At 36.3% G+C, this 19,307-nt stretch overlaps 2 protein-coding genes across 19 annotated transcripts in view; one reads left to right on the forward strand and one right to left on the reverse strand.

The window, feature by feature from the left end:
* Positions 1 to 19,307, reverse strand: part of C5H11orf58 (chromosome 5 C11orf58 homolog) — a 321,725-nt gene that overhangs the window by 171,073 nt on the left and 131,345 nt on the right. The gene's annotated exons all lie outside the window — the stretch shown is intronic.
* Positions 1 to 19,307, forward strand: part of SOX6 (SRY-box transcription factor 6) — a 373,686-nt gene that overhangs the window by 126,775 nt on the left and 227,604 nt on the right. For 17 of the 18 annotated variants that reach the window (XM_075755057.1, XM_075755064.1, XM_075755059.1 and 14 more), the window contains one exon: positions 12,741 to 12,984. In XM_075755057.1, coding sequence (XP_075611172.1) covers positions 12,745 to 12,984 — 240 coding nt within the window. In that variant the 5' untranslated portion in view covers positions 12,741 to 12,744. Of the gene's footprint in view, positions 1 to 9,378; positions 9,505 to 12,740; positions 12,985 to 19,307 lie in introns of those variants that run through there. The other variant, XM_075755061.1, reaches the window with a different exon arrangement.

Here is a 19,307-nt window from a genome sequence, read left to right on the forward strand (position 1 = left end):
AAAGGTAGGGTGGTGGGCACCTCCCCTGGTCCTGTCATCTCAGCCCTGGTCTGTGTAGCATTAATGCCATGGAGAGGCTTCCAGAGTGGTTGAGTGCTGAGGACCGATGTGGCCTAGTATAATTAGCGCAGAGTTTGCGCCTGCTGTGCTGGGGGTCTTAGGTATTTGGATGACCCCTGTCTCTCTCATGACCTTGCTCCACAGGAGCTGCTGGACTCCAGTGCTTTGCCAAGTAGCAACATAAGAATTCACATTCAAATTAAAACCTAAAATTATTTTTGTTTCAGTAGTTTGTGTTCGAGTCTCGCCAGAATTATTGTCTGATATTAGCACTTATGCCAGACGGAGAAGTAATTTTTGATACTTTTGTGAAAGTGCTTGTCTGTGTAAGTGAAGAGATCTTGTTATTTTGAATCAATTCAAGAGGAATGGATTGAAAAAGTACAGAGAGCAATACATACAGTCTGCTAGTATTTAGAATATACCTTACTGTTTTTTTCATTTCTCTACAATGAGTGGTTGGAGGAATATTATCATGTCATGGGATCCCTGGTAATAATGTAATGTTGGTCAGGTTTTCAGTGAAAACACAGAAATTTCATATTGCAAAAGGACCCAATGTAATTTTTCTATGCCGAGAAAAGTTGTTAAGGATATATCTTTAGCTGAATAAAGAGGATTCAATTAACCTCAATACGGCTGCTCTGATTTACAGTGTCTGAGGCTCTGACCCATACTTGAAAGTCTCTAATGATTCTACATCTGTGTCATAATTCCTAGATTAAGAGATACATTTCTTTTCGATTCTGTTCATATTTGACTTAAAACCACAGGCACTGGACCGTCTCGCTGATGGTTCATGGTAGGGATGACAGCCGTATCAGCTAAATAGGCCTGTAAAGCTATATGTTCTGTATGGGAATGCTTTCAAAATTGACAATAGAGCTCTCAAAAAATGTCCATGAGAAAATGAAACTGTTCAAATCTGGTTTTAGAAGTGATAGGCTGCACATATTATGTACTGTTTGCTTGTCTATTATAAATTATTACCAATAAACACAAGTGGGAAACTGTTACAAAATACAGCCCTGAGCAAAAATTGACACTGTTTGAGAAGACAAGACTTCTTTACAAATGCAGATCATATGTTTTATCCTTAAAATATAGGAAAAAATGGGTCAGAGATGAAAACCACAACAAGGCGCTGTGTATTTCAGTGTTAAACATACTGCGTCGCAAGTTAAAATGGAATATTTCAAGATTTTAGCTAAAATCACTTGTAAGGGATCTAACTGAACTTAAATGGTAATGATAAAAATATTTAAAATCATTGACAACATTGTAAGTTAGCATTGTTTTTTTACTTTCTAATTATTTGGGGACAACTTCATTTCACTGGGCCTTCGGTTCATATGCTGGTTCATGTTTTTCCTTGTATTCTAGTAGCTGCGCTTTGTGACGTTCTTTAACACATTTAAAAATACTAACACGGAACTTTGAGCACTTGGAAATGTGGAGCAATTCAGAGCCTGGGCACTCTTCATCTTTACCCTTACGATTGATTTTGCTGTGCATGTTTCCTTCTCCTTATTAGAGATCAGTTGCTATATGCCATAATCTTCCATGAAAACAGGATAGTTGAGAGCCCTCAGTTATTGCAAATGATTTCTTCCTAACAATTTTGTGGAACTTTGCAGAACTGAAACCAAAAGACAGGGAGAGTTTGTAGTTTCCTTCGCAACTGATACGGAGCGCTGTATGCAGCCACTGCACGCTGCTTGATCTCTCCAAGCTGAATGAGGAAGTGGTGTAAGTTTTACCTGTGACAATACTTTTTAATGGTCTCTGATTCTTTTCAGTGCCTAGTCCAAATAACTTAATGAATTCCTTAAACATACAAAACTTGCATTGGGAAACTGGTTAATATTAAACAGTGATTTAGGGGTTTTGTTGTGTTTTACTAAATAACAATGAAAATACTTCATACTGTTAAGTATGTCATACTAAGAATAAATTGATGAATAACAATGTCTTAGTTACTTATTTTAATTTTTTTTTAAAGGCAGTTAAAATTGGTAGAGATTTCATCTGTGAATCTTGTGAAAGGACAGGAGGCTCAACATCTCAATAAATTGAACTTTAAATCATTTGTACTTCTTAATGGCAACCAATTAGCTTAATTAATAGAGGACATAATGTTTTGTTTCACTTTACTTGAATTCTTAGACTGTTGCAATTTATCTTTTACCTTCATATTTTCATATTGAAGTAAACTAAGAAAAAAGGGCCCCAACTACTCCCTGCCATGAAAACTTGCACAGCCCAAGCCGTGGAGGGCTTGGGGGGGACAAAGAAAGAAGTTGCTGCATTGTTGTTCTTGCCCACATTGCCAATCAAACAGGGATATTTCTGAAATATTTCCTGGGTAGTTTCAGCTAGGCATAGTATCCCCTGCGATCTTTTTTCTGAACAGTTTGCTGCTTCAGACTAGCCTGTCCTTTATCCCACTGGTAGCAGCAGCTCACTGGTAAAGGAGGTGGTTCCTGTAGGGGTCTGTAAACACATTTTAGGGTTCCCATTGTGCACATATGTAAGGATCATATTGTGTAAGCCTTAGTGCAAAACAAAGAAATAGTGTGCACAATGCTGCCTTGTAAAAGCCTGTTTGTAAGGACTCTAACAAAAATCAGAAAATCTCAAAGTAGCAGAAAGTGGGACATTTTGTCTAGTTTTGCTTTCTCTGATCAAAATGCTTGTGACTTTAAAATTCTGGGCCTTTGCTACCTTCCTTTGTTCCCACTGACCCATATCCCAATCTGTCCTCCTAAATTTGCTGCTTAGCCCCTTGAAAACGGTGCCACAATTCGGAATATCAGCCAGAGTGTATCAACATTCTAATACAGTGGAAAAGAAGGTACTGTGTCATACGATACGGAGTAGCGCACAAGAGCAAGCATCGATGGCCAAAACCTGTGAGCGGGTTGTAGCTGGGAAGTCCAGCCTTTTGGTGCTGCACCTGAGCTCCTGGGGGTGCAACGCCTGAGACAAGAGGCAGGAGGTGTTGCCAGTTATGGGGAGCCTGCATCTTTTCCTGATCCTCTTCTGCAAGGCTAACAACATGTTTAAGCAGTCCTTGCGCCTGCTTTGTCCGCAAGGGTTAGGATTATGTCTGGCTCTGGTGCAATTGTGCAGGGTAGAAAAAAGCTGCTCGTCCCTTACTGCCTTTCTTGAATGTTCCTTCAGAGAAAAACTGATGTCAAAGACCGATTCTCGGCTTCGCATATGTTGCTTTTCTCTGTTCCTTTGTAACTCCTCCAGCACTGGCTAAACTTTAAAAAAATATGTGTAGGTGATGTGCATTTACATCAATAAATGTAAAGAACTTTGTGTATGCATTAGTAGTCACTGCAATATTGATACAGAAAAGGTAATCCATGACATCACTCAACAATGCAAGTTTTTCAAGAAGAATTTAAATTTAGCTTCATTTCTATGAACCAGATAAAAATATTTTTTCAAGTATGTATCCTACCTAGGACACTCTTTTATATTTTATAGAATGCCCAGAGCTACTCTAGATATAAAACACAATTTCTGGTTATGAGATCTCTGCATCACCAAAATGCAAATTTCACTCCTGAGTATGTAGGCCACTTGCTGAATAACCTAAAGAAATATATGGTGAAAATGTTAGTTCTCATGTATTCAGATTACCCCTTCAAAGGTTTTCCTCAGGTTTTTAATATCCTGAAAGTCCCAGTTCTGAGGCAGTCTGCAGTTCAAACTTCATTTTCGGTTCTTCGAGTGAAGTCATTTAAATAAACAAATAAAAGTGGCATGTCATGTGTAGCTTGTGCCAAAGTACGCCATGTGCCAGTTAGAATTAATTTTTATGAATTCTCACATATATGAGTTTATAACAACAACAATGCAGATACATTTACTTGTCCCCTAGCATCTCTGATGACACTTGCAGTACTTTAAACGTGCACAAGTAACATCCCAGCGCAGTTCTGACCTATGTTTATTTTTAGTATTTCATGAATCACCTTCTTTAGCTGTTTTTCTTTTTCACTTAATGAAAGGCATATAAATCTTATTGCTAAATAACGCTAGGATGTTTGATAGTAAAAGTAAAATGCCGCCTCCTTTTCTTTGTGAATAACCAGATGGATGTGTTTACCCTTTAGAGAAATTTAGATTTGATATTTTTGTTATGTTTTGTTTTCTTCCTGGTAATTATGTTGGCACTTTGCTGATCCCTAGTTGTGCATTATTACAATGGAAGGTGACAATTTGATTGTCTTCAGTTGGAGAAACAAGTAATTTTATATTCACCAAGCTGTCAGGTAACAGTACCTCACAGTACTAAGAGCTCCTGGCAATGTGGTTTGGCACCTATATTTAAGTGCTTTGATGCTTGTGTAACCTCTACTGAATCAGAAATATTTTGCCTGCTAGAAATGTTTTTAGGCTTGCAGTGTGAGGTTTTTATTAAAAAGACAATCCGTAACTGAGCTGCAGAGCTATTGTTTCACGTTACATGGAGGTACTAATTAGGTGGCTTAGTGCAACTGGCTACAGGTGGGCCTGAAATTGATAGTTCATTTCACCGACTACCGAGGGGCTCTATTTGATTTAGAAATGAGAATCAAAAATATGGCGAGAAGGGAGGAGAACAGGGAAGGAGGGGAGAGAAATCTGACTGTAGATAAGATATTTCAGTTCTGAATTAGGCGGTGCAGAGGAATGGCACGTGACCTTCTGTTTTTGCACCTGTAAGATTGAAAATCAGCTGTTTCACTCATTATGAGGAATCTTAGGCACCTTCTGAAAAATAACTGTAGGAGGAAAAAAAGGTAGGAATACTGTATCTTACCACTGGAGTATGAATCTCATAGAGTATTGAAAGGATTTAATGAACCTTTCAGGTACTTCTGCCCATCAGGTTTAAGTGTGATCAGGAAGATTGCTAATTATTAGAACAAATTCTTAACTGGCTTTGTAAGGGGAAAAAAAAAAGCAAAAAGAAAGTATTCTTGTCTTTTGTGTAAAGTCTCAACTCAAAGTCTAAACACACTAAAATAAATTCCTCTTAGTACTTTTAGGCATCCTTTATCAAAACCATTTATATAATCGTTCAGCTAAACAATTAAGACATTCTATTCCATAAAAATATGTGAATTAATGCTTATTTATAGCAACCATTGTTTTTTAATTTTATTGTTAATGATTGCTTTTATTTATATTGTATATTCTGTTACTTGCTGCCTAGAACAACAAATCCTAATAAGTTGCTGATGGATAAATTCTTGGCATGCTCCCTCTTGTTCCCATAGTTATTGGTAAAGATAGCTGGAAGTCAGTACTGCCTTTTTTTCTTTTTCTTTTTCCAACAGTAAGAAATCGGATATCCAGAGACACATGGCGTAGTCATAGGACTTTAAAGGCAGTCATCACCGAGAAGCTAATACCAACCAATTAAACAGAGGTGGTTACGTGATGTAACATTATCAGGAGAAACAATTCATGAGTCAAAGCATTCCAGGGCATATGAGCTCCAGTCCAAAGAACAGTCTCAAGCTGTTTAAATAAAGTGACAGCAATATTGTCAGCTAAATATAAACTATAGAAAATATTAACTACAGTGACTGAAGATGACCACATCCCAGGTGCTAAGTGGCTATTCTTTCACTGCCCTTTACTGCATTCAATGTGAGTTTACCTTAGGCATTTTCAGTGAAAGTTCCTGGTAGTGAATAAAGAGAATATTTAACCTACTAGAAAGGTAGGTTGTATTTTTAACATTTTATGAATCCAAATAAACACTTTTGGTTTTCACTGAAAAGTCATCAAGGACTGTGAGGCTGGTTTGTTGCAGCAATTTTAATGTTTTTGACAACCAGATGAATAGACAGGAACTTGTTCCCTAACCCTAATATTTTACTGTGGTTGCACGGCTGAGAAGGTCACTATAATGGCAGAACATGAGAAAAAGACTTTCCAAAAAAGTCTGTTTAGCTCTAATATTGTTTGATTACAAATGAGAAGAAATACCATGAAAATGGTTCCAAACCCTCTGAGCTTTGAGGAAGTCGAAATCTGAAGTCAAACTTTGTGATTTGGATTCATGTCTATTAGCAGAAGTGTAATTTGTCTGGATTGGAAAAACAAATGCAAGAATAGCTGAGTGTGTATCTTGGAAGCCGTGGGTGTATTGCTTAGCTTGATGCTTATTTCAGCTAGAGACTTGGGTGCTCGGTTAACGTTATATCTGTCATTTCTTGAATCATATTTGCTTCCCTCCCCTCCCCCCGCCTTTTATTTCCAAGGTGATTCCTGCAACTACCATAAACTCTCTAATATTGCAATGCTGTTTATGATCTATATGTAACTAATTCTTGGAGTATTTCTGCAAAATGAAGCCAAGGAAGAGCTTGAGGGAGTTGAGCTGATTTGCCTAAGGCCGTGTTGTGACTCAGAGCCAGGAACAGAAACTGGGAGATTCTCTCCCACTGCTGCCTTGTCAATTTATACGGGTTTTGTGCATAGGGATTCATGTTGGGGTGTGGGACCCTGGGAGAATGGACTCTTAATAACTGTTCATTTGTGTTGCTAAGGCTCGTTGAAAACAGATATGAAATTTCATAATATTAGGAAATAACTGTTTATTCTAAAATGGCAGACAGATTACGGCATTAGGTTTACAATGAATTACGTTACTGAGTTATGCCTACATAACATTGTTTTACAGGAGCAGAGCTGTGAAATATGTTGGCTATTGGCAAAACATTTTCATTTTTCTTTAAGTCTATCTGAACACTACTGTAACTGGTATCTCTATGCAGCAAAAATAAATACCAGTTTTCCTGAATGTTTAAATGATGCTAAACTGATTCGCAGCTAGAAATAAGTTGTTCCAGTAACTTCTTTGCAACTATGTCAGTGTACCCCTTTCTACATCAGGCCTGTAGTTGTATAGGTGAACTCGCACTGCAAAGTAGATTGCCTGAAAGATGCTCCATAGGTAACACTCCTGAGTTTCAGAACGGGTTTGAGGATCCTTGAAAGCCACAGGGCACCAAGTGAGGAGGTGTGCCGTAGGTATGATAGAGGAGGATACTGTGGGCAGTGCAGGCAAAGAAGAGTATACAATGCGTTTAATTTATCCCAAAGCTGACTGCTAATGTGTAAGGGAAGGTCCTGTAAGTCACATTTAATATTGTGAGAGGAGTATGCACATTTGTTGCTCTTCTAGAAGGTGGGGAGGGCTAAAATGCTGTGGCTGAATTTTACTTGTGATGAACACCAGGTTAGCATAAAAGTTTCGAAGGAAATATTTAAACGGCTGTGAGTACTTCTAAAAATGATTTCTCCTGATTTATTTAGTTCTGGAGTCACCGAAGCACTTAGACATGTGCTTAACTTTTTGAAACCGAGTGGTCCAATTTGAAATTAGTGGACTGCTTGCATACTTACAGTTAATCATGCACTTAAGTACTTTAATCTGGCACTTTGGGGAAAAGGAATGGAGACTGTTCATAAAAGCTCTGTAAGCGAATGTATTTCTAATCTAATCTGATTCCAATCTACTGTTGGAGTTGTAGACCTGGGTTATGTCTATACTGCCGTCATTAAAGCGGGATGAATTAGTCCATCTGAGTACCATGCTACTGTAGTTGGAGCGCTATCAGCAACGAGCTTGTTTTTAAAATTAGTTTGGATATCTCAGCATTACAAAGCAGTCATTTATGTGGCTGCAGTGTGGACATGCCTTTAGGTTTATGAATGCTTTGTGAGGGTGGAGCAGAGCAGAAGTTAGAGTCTCCAGCCAACTACAAGTCTGCTTTGTCATGTATCTCATTGTTATTGCTCGGTTTATATGTTTTTGGAATAGTGTCTGGGCTATGACATTGTTGTTATCTGTGTTAATACTTTGTGTCTTGATTCTGAAATGTCTAGCAGCTCAAACTCCAGGTCTAGCCATAATTTCCACTGTAACATTTAATCGTTTGAGCAGTCAGCAGGGATGGAAGATTTTAGGCTTTGGAAGCCTTTCATGTCAGGAATATCATCTAATTGTTTTGAAAAAGAAGTTATGCATTGTTTGAAGAATTTGAGACCATAGAAAAGCCATAGACAAAAAAAAAAAAAGTATTATTATTTGTATTTAAAAAGGTATAACACACTGTCTGTAGGAAAAAGGGAAAGCTGATGTTTTGAGAGTCTGACGGGCAGTCTTCCTTGGAGCAGAGAGAATTTCCTCACTGGATTAAAATAAAAAATCATGTCAGATATATAGAGAATGGAGCTGTTTGGGACTATGTTTAGGTTTACGTAGGTAAAAAACCCTTAGCAGTTCAATTTTAGCTTTACTACCTCAATATTGAAGCTGACTGAATTTGGGGTCCAATTCCTCAGCTTTACCGAGGTTTTGATAAATGATCCCATTCGTTTTCTGTCTTGAGTTCAAAATGAGACAGGATTTATTCTAGTTTTGGAAAATCCAAATCAAGATTTGTTTAAGTTGAGTAGGTCATAGGACTTCAGATAATTAGGGCCTTTTTCAACTTTTTTTCCCATACCTATTAGGTATATTTTCCACCTTTAGTGATTGCTGTGTTCAGCTAATCTGTCAATTTAACCAAAGCAACAATTTCACAATGTAGTTTTCTTTCTGATTGTGTGCTGTGTAATCAATATACTGATATAATGTGAGTGTAATTTCCTCTCTTATTTTATCTCCACTGCACAGTATTATAAATAAACAGCTAAAAAAGAAAAAAGAAAGAAAAGCACCAAACAAATCTGTTGCATCTTCTTTTAAGATTGTACCACTGTAGACACTTGTTCTAGTAAAGTAGAATTGGACCCACTTGATTGCATTTAAATTTTTCATGCTTCAGCAGTTTGTCTGGGAGCACAGTAAAGAAAACCCCCAGAGCGAGGATAGTTTAGAATAATAGAACTTGATTTTGTGTATTATAGCGGCACCATTTGCGCTGCTGTAGTTAGGGTTGTGTCAGCACTTCCATTATAAACCCCTGTTTGCAGGGGTTATAACTAGGGAGATATTTTTTATCAGAAACTTTTTTTTAAAATCATTCGAGTGAATTTAATTGATAATAGGAGAAAAAAATAAATTATAATGGAAATTAGTAAATTTCTGATACCTTTTACAAGCCTTATTTATTCTGAATATTGATTTTTTTTTCCCTCTCACCAGGGATTTTAGCAAATGCATTTTGAATATTTTAAATGTAAAATTGGGAAGTTGTTATGGCTTAAAATTTGACTGCTATTCATACTCATATTTTAACATTAAAACATTTTAACACACCAACCTGTTCTACGGTTTAATGTTGTCATAAACATAAACTACTCAAATGGGCCTGATTCTTCTCCTTTGGATTTGGTGAGACCTTGAAGTTATTGGCCAAACTCTGCCTGTGGACTTGATGGAGTTCCGTGTACCGAATTCTCCCATTTAAGTAAAACCAAAAGGTAACGAGAAAAACCTGCGTGAAGTAATTGACTGGATAACACCCAGTTGCAGAGTTTATATTTACTCTGTTTTACTGATTATAAACCCAGGCATAATCAATATTTGGTGCCTAACCTGGCACCCTCAGAAGACATGTACACATGAAGTATATTGATTGAGTTAGTGATTGTGCTGGGAAAAGAAGGTGAGTCGCTTAGTCTCGCAGGGTCCTACATCTCTGTCCTTTTTACTCCCAAGTTTAAAATCTAGCAAGCAAAAACCTGAAAGGTGCCACTAAGTGCCGACCTCTGACCATAATTAATATGCTAAATCTTGCTGTTTCAACAGAGGTTTGGGGGGAAGCAGAAATAAAACATACCCCTAAAAATTATGTCATGAGGAGAGCAAGTGCCTGGGACACCTGCCTGAGCTTTTCTTTCTTTTCAAGCTCCAGGACCATAGGTAACTGAGTAAAGTGCAGTATGGAAACGTGTCTGACCACAATGCAGCAGTGGAGAAAAGGGGTAGGTGGAGCTAGAAAGCATTTGAACCCTGCTCTTGGTCAGTTCTCTTAGCCTAGTACAGAGAAAAGTTGCTGGGCATGGCTTGAGATTATTAGTGAATGCAACTTTGTCAATATAATTTTATTTTTAAGGTTAACAGAGTCTCCTTTTATCTATATAATCAATTTAAACAACAGAACATGAATAGAGATTTTTATTTAATTGTGTTTAAAACATCATGAATAAGAGGAAAGTATATTAGTGTATATGGCAAAGAAAAAGTGTTTCCTCTATAGTGCATTACCAGTAGATAGCTTTACTGAATGGTCACTTGAGGAAATACCAAAAGCCTGTTTATGAAATAGAGGTGAAGCCTCTCTAGACTAATTATATTCAGCATGTAATTTCTAAACTTCAGTCTGAATTTTGATTTTCAATTAACATTCCCAATTTGAAGATAATTTTCTATTTAATGTAATTGCAGGAAATAATTTATTGGCTGATTAAGACTGAGGGCCCAGCCTTCCTTAAGAAAACAGTCCCTAACAAACCAGCCTTTAAAGCCAACTCGTAGCTTTGGACAGATTCAGCCTATTTTTGCAGCTGCAGAGTTGTATTTAATTAGGATTGTGCACTATTATTCATTGGTGCGGTTTGTAGTTGAAATTATTCTTAAGAGACATTTTCATTTCTAGTTTTGTGTCATGATTAATTTATGGTGAAGAAACAGCCTTAGCTATTGCTTTTCACAGAAGCTTGTTCAGTTTGAAACAGGAATGAGATCTGTTGAGAAGGTGAAAGGAAAGAAAATCCTTTATTGTGACTTTCGGTTTTCATGTCTGGTTTTCAAATTGCAGAGAGCGTTGACTTATATTTTCATGTGAGTGATTACATTAACGTGACTACTTTAATGAGAAAAGGGAAAGTAAACCTTTTATTTTATCTTGGATCATAGTAATTATAAACCAGAACCTTTTGCAGTACGTACAGTAATGACGGTTGCTGAACTCTTGGCATGTTCTCTGTAGCATCAACACAAATTCTTTAGTGTAGTAAGAATGCAATACACGGTTTAAATTCCTCAGTTCTGCTTATTGGCAACATTAATATTAGACTCCCACTTAAACTTAGGATCCTCTAAAGAAAACACAAACCTTTTTTTTTCCCCACCAGTATCGAGTTTAAGAGGTAGGATTATCTGTATTTACAGAATAGTTATTCTAAATACGTATCAGTGTTTTAATATGTTTCAAAGCACTTCAAAGCTTGTAATACTTTCATATAGAACTGTACATAATTAGATTAGTTGATCCTATATTAATTTTTTTTCCACTCTAGGATACTAAATCTGAACTCCCTCATTAATTGTGAGAAATTTAGCATTAGCTGTTAAATCCTATGTGAAACACAGGCTGCTACATAAAAACTACTGTTTAAATTGGAATTAACTTAATTATTTTTCTTTGCACTTGATATTTCCTTCGCTGTAATATTCATGAAAGCATGTGACAGATTTGTAAATTTAACTGTTAGTCTCAGATTTCCAGACCCTTTAATCAGTATTTATTTGTCTGTAGAAACAGTACTAGCAAGTTAATGATTTGCTAATTTGAAAAATGCTCATGTGGTTTCCTATGTTAACTGATTTGTGCATTTTTAAAGAAATGGTATGAAATCAATTATTGTTAAAAAGCAATTAAGGTGAAGATCTTATTCCTTAGTTTCTCAGCAATTTCAGCATCAAGGATATTCTAAAGTTACTAAAACCTGGGAAAATAACTAATATATTTTAGCTGTCTTATTTTAGGTTTATTAATGATTGTTTTAACAGTTGCAGTTAATCTTATTAGAAATTTTAAACAAAGTGTTTTCAGATTTTGAGTTGAAGTCAGTTGTATTTTCATCTAAGTGCAGAAGCTGTGGTGAAAGCTGTGTTTGCATATGAGATGGTAGTAAGAGGCCATTATTAGGACAAGACATTTAACATAAATCAATGCATTTATTCATTACACTTTTAAGTAATTTAAAGTAATTTGTTGAGCTATATCCTGTACTTGATGCCTAATATGAAATGAAACATAATTATTTTAGATTTTTAGTTCAAACTGTAAAAAATTACTCAGATATTATCCATCAATTCAATAAACCATTCAGCTTTAGAACACTTTTCACATGAACATCTCAAAACACTTTCCAAAAGGTAAAACTGAGTAAAATTTTAAACGCTTAAGAGCAGATACAACTTTAAACAAATAGCAAAAGAACTTATTTAGCAGAATTTGAAATGGATTTAAAAATTCTTATCTGTGTAGAAAACATCTTCTGCTTGCAAGGAATGAGGTTAGGAAAGCGTGATGGACTCCGATTTAAACGTTTGCTTACAACCTTCAGATTGCTCATGGGAGTAAGAGTTTAAAGACTTGAACTCTTATGCAAAATCAACATGAAAATACCAATAAAATCACTGTTCTCTTATGGTTGGAGAAAATGATATTGTTTGACAAGTCTAAATGAATAGAGTGGCATCATATAACTTAACCCTGACCTTGACTTGGCATCAATGAGTACTTTATCTCAGTGTTTTGGATCCAGAGTCCCCAAACCTATACTTTTTTAGAGTACTTTTGTCGACTGCACATGCTTAATTTTTAACTGTTGTAGGCAAGTGTGATGTGTTTAGAGGACTGTTTTGAGCTTGATTTTTTTCATTTAACGCCAATGTTTTCTTTTTGTCTGCTTTTCTTGTTTTGTAGAAGAATGTCTTCCAAGCAGGCTACCTCTCCATTTGCATGTGCAGCTGATGGAGAGGAAACAATGACCCAGGACTTAGCATCACGAGACAAGGAAGAGGGCAACAGTGATCAGCATGCGACCTCTCATCTGCCTCTACATAACGTAATGCACAACAAACCTCACTCTGAGGAGCTACCAACTCTGGTCACGACCATCCAACAAGATCCCGAGTGGGATGGAGTCATCTCAGCCCAACACAGAATGGTGAGTTTCACAGTTCTCACAGAGGCTTTCAAAATTAGTGTTGTAAAAGACTGTTGACTTCCATTTTGAAAGACGTGTTCAGTACAATCCTTCGTGGGCGTAAAGCTTTTTAAATGTTAAAGTGTCAGTGTTAGTAATAGATCAACATCAATATGGTGTAAATGTAAATTACAATTGTATAATCTTCTTAAGTATACAGGTCTATATGAATGAGGTCATTTGATGAGTTCACCTTCGGAAAGGAAATGCATCTATTTATCATGTTTTCATTCATACCTTGATTTATGTCATAACCTCTCTAGCTCGTATATTCAAGCATTAATTTCTGACAGGAGGATGTAGCTCACAACTGTTTGTCATCTGCAAAGTGTTGTGCTGAAGGAAGAAACATTAATGTATTTTTTTTAACGTGTCCCTCAGAAATAGAACCCACCAAATCTAGAATATTATAGCTTTACACCACAACAAAGAAGCTGGCATTTTAGGTGACGCAAACATCTTTCTGTATTTATAAGAAATTAAAACTTTTCGTGGAGGGGAAAGGTGTTTATGAGTAACTATGCCATGCTTTTCTGCTCTAGATCACCAGTTTGTATATAGGTGATGTTAGCAATGATCAGAATTATTATCTGTATTCTCTTCAGTAGCCTAGATAAAATTATTTTGCAGTTGTAATTCTGTCTCTGCATCCCCAAAACTCTGCAATAGATGGGCAGACTGAATGAAGACTGAATGGGCATAGCATCTCAGTCAATTTATTTTCCTTGCATGTGTTCCTCAGGAACAGAATTAAGGTACGTGGAGCAGCCAGGTGTTCTGTAAATTTAGAACATCATAATTCCAGACTCTCCATAAAGTGACTTTCACAGACATTAAATTCACACAGTTAGTTTAAAAAGATTACCCTGCCTTTTCATAAAATTTCTGCTGTAATTTTATTAAATGTCTATGAGTGGATTTTTTTTCAGCAAGTCTTTATTTTTTTTCCAGTGCAAATCAGCAGATTTCAATAAGGTTAAAAAACAATGGTAGAATTTTTTTGACAGCACTAACAATAATGAAGTTATTTCAGATTTGACTAGAAATAATAATTCTAACGCATTAATCAACATGGGTACTGGAATTCTTCACGCATATTGTGATGTCTGGAATTAATTAAATAATAGCACTACAATATTGTCTTAATATAGTCTGGTTTGGTTTTTTTTCTTTCTTTCTAAAATCCAATAGATTCAAAAGATCAAACCAAACCAGAAAAATGTTACCTAATCTGTAATGCACAACTTAACCCAGTGCAGAACTTCCTGTCAGGAATAAAATATTTCTAAGTATTTGACTGACTGTCATGAAGAAGGTAAAATTTCAACTGTAAAAATGTCTTTAAAGCAAAATGATTATAGGTTAGTAATTTGGCAAGGTAAGTTGTAAGTTGTATGTATGGCTTCTATGCAGAATTCTCAGACGGAACTTCATTTTAGATAGAGAGTCACTCTTTTGCCCAAGTCATGCCATAAGCACATCAGAATAATTTTAACTTCTATGTTATCAGGAGGATAAGCTGGATGCAGACTAGAAAGGATTGATCAAGTTTGTTGATGGAAAAAATAACTGTGAATTCATCAGCTACTTTCCTTTTCATTCAGATAGGAACCAGTAACATTGCTAAAATGACTCTGTGTCCCAGAAAGAAGGGAACTGCTAGCCTCCAGGAGACCCTCAAAGCATTTGGTTTTGGTTCAGGTTGTTCCTTGGCCCTGGAGTAATGCTTAAGCCAAAATGATAGAACCTCTTGCAGTATAATCATCTGTTGTGCTTGTTTGTATTGCTCCGAAGTGGGTTTGCACTTACAGCAACAGAGTGCAATCTCTGTTTTCTTTTTTAATGCTGCACTATCATGTCAACGCTTGCTGTACCTCTGGACAGGCATGAATCAATACCCAGCTTATCGTGTTTCAGAACAGGTGCATAAACTTTGCTTGAGTGACTTAGCACTCTGGTTTTCCTCTCTCCTTTTTTCAATAAATATTCAATCATACATGTAGATGAATGTCCTGAAAATCATTAGGAGTTTCCACAATTCCCTTGGGTTAAATCTGGTGGTGGATGTACGTCATCCTTATTTAGGTAGCTCTCAGCTAAACCAAACAATTTTTTTTTTTCCCCCCAGCTCAAAGCTGGGTATGATTTACAAGGCTTGGCTAGAAGTGAAAACTGAAGTTCTAAGGCATGCTGTTTGGTTACGCTTAAAAGAGGTCTAAAACGTACAGACCAAGGTCCCAGTGTATTTACTGTTTAGGTGAGTTAGATGACTAGTTAGATCACAAGTGAAGTGATGAATTATTTTTTTTGTCCCTGAGGAACAGAATTGTCATTTAGGGTAACTTGTCTGGGGTTTTTTTGGATTATTTTTTTTCTCCCTTATTTATGTCCTTCATAAGCAAACCTTTAAGCCTCAGTTAATTGCATAAAGTTTCTCTGAAACGCCTCAGTCTCCAAGCAGGCATCAAAATTGCTAAGAAAGAATTCAGAGGCGCCTGCAATTTTCCCGATGATGGCAATTTCATACTTCTTTAAGGGAGGATAGGAGTTTCTTTCCAGAAAGACAAATTCCAGAAGATGGGTTGGGCAATTTTGAGATAGGTGCTGTGGTAGTGACTGCTTTTCTACTTAATAAAACCAAATTCCCAGAAGGTAAGCACTTTCTGACCTTTCTCAGATGGATCCTTCCAAAGCAGGTTTGAAGAAGCACCTGCTCATACCATTTACACTGAAAGTAAAGACAGTAGTGCTGTCATTAAAATGCATCAATAATGTGTGTTGTCTGGTTATAAGATAGTAAATTCAAAGAATGCTGTGTCGACATATAGGGAGGAAAAAAGTTCTGGTTTATGTGGTACCAAATTAAGGGCACAATCCTGCCTCCTTTGTGCCCTTAAAACTACTAAGGAGTTCAGTGGAATTTGTGACAGCACACGGTATGTATCGTAACATGCTATGAGGGCTGTACAGATCTTAGGTGAAAAAATGATACTGTAGTAGGGCAATTTGACTGAAAAAGAAAGATTGAGTTTTTCCCCAACATGTATGGTATGCAGCATTTTCTGTAATATAAGATACCTTTAAACTACATTGTGTATTATCATTAAAAAACCCCCCAAAACCACACTGGGTAGAAATGTTTTCAAACTTTCACTCCCTTTTGATATCAGGCATTGCTTTCCACTGAGTCCTTTGTGTATTCTGAATGTCTGGAAGCCAAAATATTTTGTTTTAACTCCCACTCTATAGTATTTCCCAGCTGTGTACTTATATGGTGTAATAAAAGGATTTAACAAATGGGAAATAGCAGCTGCATTTGGAAATTCCCTTTGTGCTCCCTTTTCATCTGACAGATTCAGCAATGTGTAACAACTGTAACGTCAGACCTGTAATGACTTACGCTGCGAGTATCATATCACCAGCCAATTTGATGTTACAGTGGGGAGAAAATAAAACAACTGAAAGATTTCTGTAATTTCATATTGCTGAGCTGAAAAGATTATATATATATATTTCTAACTGTAACTTAATATAAAAATACCTGGACATATGGGTATTTATTGCTGCCTGTAGTTCTACTAGAAAATAAAATCTGTTTTAGGCTAAGGACATATCTGTTTGCTGCAGTAAACTCTAGGGAAGAGGGCAAAGTGGTACTAAGATAATGAGGAAACTATCCTGCTTTCTCTCTTGGACAGTGAGTAGCAGGCAAGAAATGCAGTCAAATTTTCAGATTGCATCCAAAACCTGGCTGTCTTGTGACAACAGACTGAGAGAGGATGAAGGAGGAAAGCAATCAATACTTACTTTTGCTAAATTTAATAGAAACTGAACTGTTTAATAGAAACTGAGAAATTGTTTAATAGAAACTGAGAAATTGTTTAATAGAAACTGAATTGTTGTATCTCAATAATATGTTTACATAGTAAATATGTAAAGAAATGGAGAAGCATAATTTGTGCTTTGTTCAGCAGACAACCAGGAATGGTACCCATCTGCATATAGAGCCCTGCACAGCTTGTGAGGTATATTATGAAGGTTTTTTTATTTTTGCTCTGAAGTATCAGGAGAAAGCAGTGCCAACAAGAAGATACAAAATTAGATGGGCAAGCAGCCTGATCCTCTTTGAGGAATGGGATGGTGTATTCTCGTGGCTATAAAGGCTAGACATGGGCCTTGCGAACAATAAATTTGAGCAGCTTTAACCTAATGAAATCTGGAATATTTCTCCAAATTGCAGAATTGCACCCCTGCCCCCAACAGTATAAAGGAGAGGCAAATTCTGTTCCCATCCCTAAACCAAATTTTACAACTGGTAACAGACAGGGTTCGTGAAGAACTCGCAGGCACTGTGCTGGTCACTGTATATGATGATGTATCACTCTAATGGTCACTGTACCCTTTTCTTTTCCCGCTGGTGTTCCTCCCCTGCCCACCACCATAGAGGGTATAGAGGCAGCGTGTGCATGCACCAAATGAGGGCATCCGCATCTTTTTGCTCTACGGTTGCCTGGAACGATGCAGTGAAAGACTGTTACAGGGAACCACAAGTCTAAAGGATGGGTGTTATTTCCCTGTGACTGAGGAAAAACGAACACCCATACAAATACAAATTAATTACGTCCAAATATATGCTATGTTTCCCTATACATTTTGTAACATCATTCAGAGATCCTTTGGATTTATAAATGAAATGTATCTCACTGGATTTTATATCAAATGGCAACATCGACATATATTTCATAATTATGTCAAGTCTCTGTCTTTTGTTGACTTCTTGCCAAAAGAGTGAAAGGCTTGCTACCCTTCCACTCTGCATGTACGTCTCAGCAGTACTGAGAGCAGATTTGTATATGCAGCAGGAAAAGTGAAGATCTCTTAATGCGACATGTATTTGTTCCTTTTAAAATAATTTTAAATCACCAAGTATCAAATTTAACTTTATATAGCTTTAGCACAACTCCTGGCATCAGAAAGGCAGGAGGAGGTGGTATCCTGAAGGTCTTAATGTCTCAGTGCTTGCTGTCTCTATATAAAACAAGCACAATCCTGTTGCTCCCCCCCTCCTCCTTGTTATTAACTTCTCTTGTTGAAAGTTCTTCCCTTTAAGGAAAATAAACTCAGGTTTTTAGGAAAGATCATTGAAAAACGTTTATACATGCTAAACACACTGAATTTGTTGTTATATAAATTCATGGCTTCAAATTCGCAAAAGTTATAGATACAATTACATGTTTTGAAATTTTATTTTTAGTTCATTTACGGGCTGGATATGAGCATATAAAATGCATCAAATATAAATGCCCTAAGCTCTGGCAATTCTGTATCTACTAAATTGCTCATGCAGCTGTTATTTACATGTACAAATCTGAGTTTTATGATGATCAAAAGCAATTCTACTGTGCTTGTGATATTATTTCTGCATGCCAGGTAGTGCATCAGAATTTTTATCTAACTAAAGAGATAAATGCCTTCATATGTAATTGCATGGGTACAAAGTTTTGGCTGAAGCAAAGGAGGAAAAAAAAAAAAAAAAAAAGGAGATGATATGATATTTTATTTTTCCATAAAATAGACCTCTTTGACAAATATATTGCAGAAAAGATAGAAATAATTTTGTTCCAATCACGCTGTTTTGATTCAAAAAGCATTCAGGTATGTGCTTGACTTTATTAGGACTCCCAGCAACTGTAAGTTAAGCACATATCTAAAGGTTTGAAAGATCAAGGACTTAGTTTTACTAGCTTTAACATAAAAAAATGTTTACATTTCATATTAAAAATAATAAAACAATTCCCTAAATGTGTGCAGGATAATGTGCATAATGGGGGTGGTGAAATACAAAAGTGACTTTATTTGAAGAAGAATCAAATAATTGTTCTTTTTGGCATGCCTGTTACACTTGTATTGTTTTCATTCTGACACTGTACAAAATTTTTTCCAAATGCACCGTCTCTTTTAAACCTTCCCCTATATTCTAGGGTGAACTCTGTTTAAATAGAATTAATCACCACCTGACTTCTTCAGAAAAGACTTGTAGTTTATGTTCATCTAAACCTGTAGTAATTTCATTCCTTTCTTTTATTTTAACATTTCCTATTTTTTATAACGTGATTTCTGAAAAGTTTTTAATTCACTTCTGTATATTGACATGAATTTTTTCAAAAGTAGAAGCATTAACACACTCTAAATTGTTAAATTTTTTTTTTGCCTTGGGCAAGAAGGAATCAGGTATGCATGCTGATTAACACACTCCAGTCATTAACATGTGATTATGTGGGCTG

Source organism: Balearica regulorum, chromosome 5 (genome assembly GCF_011004875.1).
Source record: "Balearica regulorum gibbericeps isolate bBalReg1 chromosome 5, bBalReg1.pri, whole genome shotgun sequence".
Classification (NCBI taxonomy): domain Eukaryota; kingdom Metazoa; phylum Chordata; class Aves; order Gruiformes; family Gruidae; genus Balearica; species Balearica regulorum.